Source organism: Cicer arietinum, chromosome 4 (assembly GCF_000331145.2).
Source record: "Cicer arietinum cultivar CDC Frontier isolate Library 1 chromosome 4, Cicar.CDCFrontier_v2.0, whole genome shotgun sequence".
Taxonomy (NCBI): Eukaryota; Viridiplantae; Streptophyta; class Magnoliopsida; order Fabales; family Fabaceae; genus Cicer; species Cicer arietinum.
Window position 1 is genome coordinate 4,649,727 of NC_021163.2, and position 8,427 is coordinate 4,658,153.

Consider the following 8,427-nt stretch of genomic DNA (forward strand, 5'->3'; position numbering starts at 1 on the left):
TATTAAAACAATACGAGCTATTTTTTAGGATTAAAAGCACTTGTGAAGGATAATGTTAACTAAAACCCATTATGGGGGCAGGGGGTGGTTTAAGCAAATCTCTCGTCTCGTGTTCTTCAGTACAACCCATCACTTGAAACAAAATTGTTACTTGCAGCATTTGAAGGATAACATAAACTAACGCTGCTTGCTACTACAACACTTCCTCTTTCTACTTCAATTCAATTAAAGCTCGATCAATCAATGTATATCTAAACTGATTCCTTCTCATTACATGGACTCTATTCTCTCTTCTTCACTTCACACACAACCTCATCCCTCTCGCTTTTCACCACGCTTACCTTTCACCTCATTCCGCCCCCTCCCAACTCAAAAACTCATACACACAACACCTCGAAACCCAATCTCACGCGCTTCTATCACTTTCGCCTCTAAGCAACAAAACGACACCGTTTTAGCCGTCACTCGCAAAAACCACGAGCGAACAACAAATATTTCTCAATGCATAACGAAACAACTCGTTCGCGCTCTTTTTTGTTTCGCCATCGGTGTTTCTGCTCTTGGAACGGTCCGAGTTGCGCCTGCGTTCGCATTTCCGACGGTGCCTTCGACTATTTTTTCCGGTATGAAAAAAGTGAAGCGTCATGAGTATTATGATTGTACTGAAAGAGTCTTAAAGACTGTTCCGGTTTTGTTGAGGAGTATAGAAGAGGTTAGGAAAGGGAATGGTGAAATGGAGGATGTGAAAAGAGCTCTGAAGGCTGTGAAATTGAAGAAGGAAGAATCGGAGAAAGAGATTTTGAAGAGGATGCAACCGCAGTTGATGGACTTGAAGGAAGAGTTACGGCAGTTGGAGATTAAGGAAGGGGAGATTTATGGGCAGATGATGGCGGTGAAGCGCGAGTATGATAAATTGACGGGGGGGGAGTTCTTAGAGGAAGGGAATGAGAAATTGGAGGGGAAGGTGGTGAATGAGGAAGAGAAGAAGAAGTTGGAGAAGAGAATGGGAGAGCTGGAGATGAAGTATCATGTGATATGTGGAGAAATATATGAAATGGAGGATGTGATTTCGAGGAAGGAGACAGTGGCTTTGAGTTACGGGGTATTGGAAATTTTGTTCATCGAGAGGGAATGTGAGCAGCTTGTGGAGAAATTCAAACAGGAAATGAAACAGAAGAAAATTGAGAGGTTGAACTGCATGCTTTCATAACTTGACAATGCATTATTTACATTATCATCTCTGTCTGTGTGTATTCGTTACTTGTGTTTTTAGTTTTATCTTATGTTTTTCTTTGTGTGATTAGATAAGATGGATGCGGAGGTTTTTGTGTGGCCTATAGCCATGGTCAATCGTTAAGGACGGATGTTAGAATTTTTAGGCTGTGGCGTCTTTACCCTTTAAAGATTTTTTGATATTTGCGGTATCTTTTTATTAGTTTATTTACCTAGAAGAAGGGCATAGTTGAAGCCTTGAAGAGGGAGCAGAATATTATTCTTATCTCTTGAAGTTATGTTTGAATTGGCAAATCTTAGAATTAAGGTCATTTAGTACTGTTGTTATCTTAAATTCTTATTCGATTTGACTGACAGTGAGGAAGTTTGTTGTTAATGTTGGGTGCAACAGCTTTATTGGTTGCATAATGTCCTGTTAGTTAGTTTTGGTATGATTCTTTTGAAGCTGTATGTGATTAAGCACACATTTGTCATTTGGTTGCAGTTTGCACGCTCACTCGGTTAAAGGGCTCTCAAAATCCGTCATTCAGAGAGACTTGGAAGATGTGCAAAGAAAACATTTAGAACAAACTCTTCTTCCTAGCATTGTGGATGTTGATGATCTTGAGCCATTATTTCAGAGAGACTCTGTTGATTTTGCCCAACGTTTAAAAACAAGTCTTGAAGACTCAAGGGAGCAACAGAATAATTTGGAGTCCCAGATAAGAAAAAATATGAAGTCTGCCAAGGAAAAGCGTAGTATTGTTTACTCACCTGAAGAAGAGGTGGTTAAGGGTTACTGATTTTTATTTTCTGTAATGATTCTTTGGAATTCAAGAAACGAAAATGTCATAAATGCTGCTAACTCACTAGAATGGGGATTAGACGGGTCAAATTGCAATTCATTCCCTTTGATATCCATTAATAATAATCTTAACATTAAATTTGATTCGCATGTGTTTTTCTCGGCACATCAATAGTGAGGTGTTGAAGGCGAACTTATTATTTTTAACAAATGCTTTTGTGCATGTAGTTGAATTGATCCCTTTAATGTTCGACATCATTAGGCATTGCCGTCTTCCATTTCACTACTCACTACTTATCCTTTGCAGGAAAGGATTCTTTTGGACCGAGATAGAGTAGTGTCAAGGACTTGGTACAATGAAGAGAAAAATAGATGGGAGATGGATCCAGTGGCTGTCCCTCATGCTGTCTCAAAGAAGCTAATAGAGCATGTCCGGATTAGGCATGACTGGTGTGTCATGTATATTGCATTGAAGGGGGAGGACAAAGAATTTTATGTGGACATAAAGGTATTACTGTGTATGTGTGTGTGTATTCTATTTCTTAGTTTTTTTTTTTTTTTATTAATATATTTTATGGAGATTATTTGTTTGCTTTCTTATTTCAGGAATTCGAAATGCTTTTTGAAGATATTGGGGGTTTTGACTGGCTATATAGGAAAATGCTAGCCTGTGATATTCCAACAGCTGTTCATCTAACGTGGATTCCTCTCTCAGAGTTGGGTTGGCGCCGACTATTTTTTGTGACATTAAGGTACCCTCGTTGGTTTTTGCGTGACTGGTGGAAATCTGAAGATATACCGAATGCAATAAATTATATCTCCGAGTCAATTCAGGAAATGATTGATGACATAATGATGGTGATAGGGTTTCCTCTTGTGGAATATTTTGTCCGGCCAGAGGAAGGGACAGTGGGCAACTCATGGTACTTATGGCAATTAAATGTAGAAGCAAGGGTTCAATCCAGACAAGCAGATGGTGATATTCAATGGTTCGCGTTGCTTTTCGCAAGAGCTGCTATTTCAGGATTTATTTCAGGATTTGTTTTGTTTCGAGTGTTCAAATTATTGAGGAAAAAAGTTTCAAGACTTATTGGTTACGGTCCTCTGCGAAAAAGTCCAAATAAGAGGAAACTTTGGCGAGTGGTATAAATTTGTTCTTGCGTTTAGCATATGTTCAATTTCTCCCTAGTTTTCTGATGATTATCCTCTACAATCCTATTTTACATTTGTGTATATACCACTTATTTCAGTCTAGCTCCATGGATTGATAAGTCATTTGTGCTCATTTGAATTTGGTTTGGTTCAGTTTTTAATCAAAGCCTTCTAATTTACAATATAAAAGGCCTACTGACTTATGTTGTTAAGAATGTGGGTTTTACTTTTGGTGGCATCACATGACTCGTGAATTATCTCAAAACCTCTCCATTAACATGCCACCCTGAGCACAAGTCCCAACCACTGTTGCTACTGCTTCAGCCTTCTTGACCTGAGTTGGGGCCCTTCAACCATCATGGTTGCATACCAAGTAGATCAGTGTCTACTTACCATATAGCATCCTTCTATTCTCTTCAATAATATTCCCTTTTATGCAAAAAGGGTCATGGTACATACATGTTTTTAGGTTTGTTGTGGACACGAGATAGACCAACACAAATTTCATAGTAGTTGCCACTACGACTGGCAGAGTCAAACGGGGGCTAGTGTAGTTAAGTGCGTGTTTAAGTGAACCCTCCTCCCTCTGGATCATTCTTTGATCTCGACTTTTTCATTTTTTGCTAGTCTTCATTTGGATCTTTCTGTGTTTAGACTCTGCCATTCAGTTTTACCTCTTCAATTTTTCTCCATCTCCTCCATGTGCCCTCCTCAACTTTTCTATTAGCTCCTCCATTGACCACCGTCACCATTGCTGTCTCAAACTAGATTCTGGGTCCATCACTACTAACATTACCCATCATACTTGTTATTTATCATATCCGCTATTTACCCCTAGCATACCATCACCATTGACCACCGTCACTTTATTTGTTGTATTTTTTCTTTGGCTTTTTGTTGGAGGATGCCCTGTCCTCTGAGTATTTTATTTCTGTTAGAGATATAATATCGCAACTTACAAGTAAGCCTATTCATTTGTCCATGCTTCAACTCAAAGAACTTTTGTGTGAGTGGTCATGTTAGAGGTATAAAATCATTTCTAAAGCTCAACCTTATTGTATCAAATTTCCTCTTTTTTGAGGGGTGGGGCTAAAAGTGTAGTTTGTATCTGCTGCTTTTACATATCTGCATCTTTTTCTTGTTTTAGGTTGAATGATGTACATAGTTTGTTGGTTCTCTCTCTGTAGAATAAGATTTATAGATTTTAAGAGACCATGGTGCAACTTTTGCATTATAATTATAACTTTTATTGCTGTTTTTCAGGCTTATTACTTTCATCAAAGATGGGTAAATATGAGGAAGAAGAGAAGGGATGGCGTTGATCCCATAAAAACAGCTTTTGATCATATGAAGGTTAACACTTGACAAATGATTATTTTCTGTTTTAGAACTGTTCACTGTTCATCTAGGAAAAACTGTAAGACTTTATAGCTGTTTTATAGAGGGTGAAGAAACCACCGGTACCATTGAAGAGCTTCACTAGCATTGAATCTATGAAAGAGGAAATTAGTGAAGTTGTGGCATTTTTGCAAAATCCAATGGCATTTCAAGAAATTGGTGCGCGGGCACCTCGGGTATGTTGTAACACGAAGATTTTTCAATATGACCAGGCATTATTGTGTTTTCACTTTAATATATTGTTACTTAACCTGTGATATAAACATTTTCTTTATCAACAACTATTGGCTTTTCCCCCTGAGTTAGCTTTTTAGGGTTTAGTTAGGCCAAGTCTATTCTCAATTGTAATAATTTCATAGCGAAGTAAACTTGTGGTTGAATGTCTTTCCAAACCCTTTCATCATATAACAGCTGTTTTTTAATCAATATATAATAACTGTTTAATGCACTATGGTTTGCAGATTTCTATATTAATTGCTAAGATAAACACCTGGGAACTTTTTATATTGCAGGGTGTTCTTATTGTAGGTGAGAGGGGTACAGGCAAGACATCTCTAGCATTGGCTATAGCTGCAGAGGCTAAGGTGCCTGTTGTTGAAATTAAGGCCCAACAATTGGAAGCTGGGATGTGGGTTGGTCAAAGTGCCTCCAATGTTCGTGAATTGTTTCAAACAGCAAGAGATTTGGTTATCCTCTTTAAACCTCCTTAGTATCTACTTTTATTTCTGTCTTCTTAGTTGTTACCTTTCACTGTTTAAATTTCTGTTTTATTTTTTATTTGGACCAAATAAGTAGTTAGTCAGAAGTAGATACACGGTTCACAAGAAAATAATTGGTGTAAATGTCTGTTAATGTCAGTTTCTCTAAACTTGGTTTCCATTAATGCGCAGTGCATGCTAGGCTGATTGCACGAGTTTGTTAACCTTGACTCTTAGACTATCTATCTCTTCTTTTCATGATTTGTTTGTAGCTACTTGTAGGCTCCTGTAATAATATTCGTAGAGGATTTTGACCTGTTTGCTGGTGTACGTGGCAAATTTATCCACACCGAAAATCAAGATCATGAAGCTTTCATTAATCAACTGCTTGTGGAACTTGATGGGTATCTATAGTTTTGAGTTCTTTTGACTAACCGAAAATGAAGATATGCTCGTATGTAAATATTTGCTGAGCAGTGGTTGTTATACTATGCAGATTTGAGAAACAAGATGGGGTTGTTTTGATGGCTACTACAAGAAATCTGAAGCAAATCGATGAGGCCTTGCAGAGGCCAGGCCGCATGGATAGAATATTTCATCTTCAAAGGCCCACCCAGGCGGAGAGAGAAAACATATTGTACTCAGCAGCGAAGGAAACCATGGATGATCAGCTTATTGATTATGTAGACTGGAAAAAGGTTTATGCTAAATTATATTATTTTTTAATAGAAACAAATAGTACATATTTTTTAACAGACAACATGAAAAATTTAACTATAAGATACCCGGGCAAAACAGAAAAGTGAGATACAACAAAGAACAAGAAAATATTGAATGCTCCAAGGTTACCCAGTCTCTGTGCATATTGGAAATGATCATTCTACTTAAACTGATGTGAGTAAAGCACAAAAAAAAGCAATAATTAAAATCCTATGCTGTACAACAGTCAACCGGTAACGACTATATGTGTGAGCATTTTGCTCCATAGAGCAAAGGGCCACTGTTGGAAGTGTGAGCATTTTGCTCCAACTTAATACACTGAAGACTGCACTAACTCGTTACCTTTATGCTAACTTCATTACAAAACACTCAATACTAATCTTTATTTATAGAGAAATATAGACTCAATCCTAAATCAATAACAAATCATAATAATAATGAAAGATATTTTAAGATATCTCTATGATTATAAATTGATCACAGAAAATAACTCAAGATACTCTAATATAATATAATATATATTATAAGATATATTATAAGATATTTTCTAATATTCTACCACTCCCTCAAGCTAATGCTTAATATATACTAAGTTTTAGCTTGTTACAATAAAACAATGTATTGCTCTGCAAAAGAATAAAAGTGGATGGAAAGGCAACTCATGGATGCAGGTGAAGTCTGAGAGATTTACTATAAATATTGCCTAACCAGAAAGCCGAATTGATTATTAGCCTGAGAGAAACTCATGTCAAACAATTGAACAAAACAAGGTCCATCCTTCTAAAAAACTGCATTTGGAAGCTTCAAACCAATAACATCAGAGACTCAAAATATTTAAACTTGAATTTGCTTCAAAGATAGAGAGGCATGCTTCAGGGAGAGAAATGCAAAGCAAATACATCTGAGACAAAGATGAAGTCAGTGTATCTGAAACAAATTTTCAAGTTGTATGCATGTGGCTCAAAAGAAAAAACTTAAAATAGTTCTGGAACCATGAACAAAAACCAAATCTTGATAATTGAAACACAGTGCCGGAAGACAGACAGACGCTCCTGTGCTCGAGGCTGTTGGCGTCAGCACATGGGATGAACAAGGCAGATCTTAGAGGCACATGAGTGCGCATGGAGCAACTTTTGGCCTAAATAATTTGGGTTGTGTAGATTGGGAGATTCTGCACACAATGGAAGTGGTTGTGTCAGAAAACTTGCTGGAAAACTTTTCTAGCAGTGATGGCAGACGACGGATCTTTGAGGTAGTAGGTGTAACCGTAGCCTGAAACTAGAATACGAGGGCAGATGCAAAACCACGTGACCGAGGCGAGTTCAATGAAAGAGGTCGTGTCTTAAACAGCTGCCAGACGCAGCGTCACGTGCGGTGAATTGTGGCAACACGTGGATCTGACGCGCGGTGGATGGTGAAGCGCATGCAGTTGGTTTCGGCGACGCACTTTGAGGCGTGGGCTGATCTGGAAGAGGCGAAGCTGATGGAGTGGTCTTTTGTCGGAAAAGTTGTCGGAAACAGTGGCGGTGACGACGGCAGTAGCGAACTGAACGGAAAACAAGTGAAACCGGTGTTGGAATGTGTCACGACAGTGGTTTGAAAAAGGAATGATCACGTTGGAAAAGAGAAACTATGATTATATTCCTAAACTGTTGGGAACTCGATAGCAGAATAGAGCGGGATCATTCAAGGAGGATTGAAATAGGCTCTAGATACCGTGTTGAAGTTGTGGGATTTTAGAGAAAAGAAGGAGAGAAAATAATAAGGATTTGAATATTACTGATAATAACTTCATGCTAACTTGATAACAAAAGACTCAATACTAATCTCTATTTATAGAGAAACTTAGACTCAATCCTAAATCATGAACAAATTGTAATAATAATAATAATAAGAGATATTTTAAGATATCTCTATGATTATAAATTGATCTTAGAAAATAACTCAAGATACTCTAATATAATATAATAGATATTATAAGATATATTCTAATATTTTAAGAGATGAGAATGGAAGACACTACGAATGATGGAACAGAAGAACTTCTCTGAGTTCATAACTAATAACTGGCATTTCAATATTTAACCTAATAAAAGATAGAGTAATCAATCAAAATATAATCTTTAAAGACCGTTTACTAGTTTATTGGTACTTTGTTACGCTAATGTTTGCTTCTACCTTTGGACTAAAAAAGCTACTCATTTTCAGGTTGCTGAGAATACGGCTCTTCTACGACCAATTGAGTTAAAACTTGTTCCTGTGGCTTTAGAAGGAAGTGCCTTCCGGAGCAAAGTTCTTGACACAGATGAATTAAGGGGCTACTGTAGTTTCTTTGCAGTAAGATTTTAGTACTCTATCTTCACATTAACATATAGGCAAATATTATTTTTTGTCATTGTGTTTATCACTATGGGTTATTTTTTCTCTCCTTTCTCTAATACC

The 8,427-nt window shown here is 37.3% G+C and overlaps 1 protein-coding gene across 2 annotated transcripts in view; it reads left to right on the top strand.

Moving 5' to 3' along the window:
• Positions 1–52: 52 nt before the first annotated feature.
• Positions 53–8,427, top strand: part of LOC101489933 (probable inactive ATP-dependent zinc metalloprotease FTSHI 5, chloroplastic) — a 14,190-nt gene continuing 5,815 nt past the window's right edge. Inside the window, exons 1-10 of one of the 2 annotated variants that reach the window (XM_004495533.4) lie at positions 54–1,188; positions 1,718–1,997; positions 2,325–2,525; positions 2,624–3,160; positions 4,433–4,522; positions 4,612–4,743; positions 5,080–5,253; positions 5,548–5,669; positions 5,762–5,963; positions 8,194–8,322. In XM_004495533.4, coding sequence (XP_004495590.1) covers positions 275–1,188; positions 1,718–1,997; positions 2,325–2,525; positions 2,624–3,160; positions 4,433–4,522; positions 4,612–4,743; positions 5,080–5,253; positions 5,548–5,669; positions 5,762–5,963; positions 8,194–8,322 — 2,781 coding nt within the window. In that variant the 5' untranslated portion in view covers positions 54–274. Of the gene's footprint in view, positions 1,189–1,717; positions 1,998–2,324; positions 2,526–2,623; positions 3,161–4,432; positions 4,523–4,611; positions 4,744–5,079; positions 5,254–5,547; positions 5,670–5,761; positions 5,964–8,193; positions 8,323–8,427 lie in introns of both variants that reach the window. The other variant, XM_073367118.1, reaches the window with a different exon arrangement.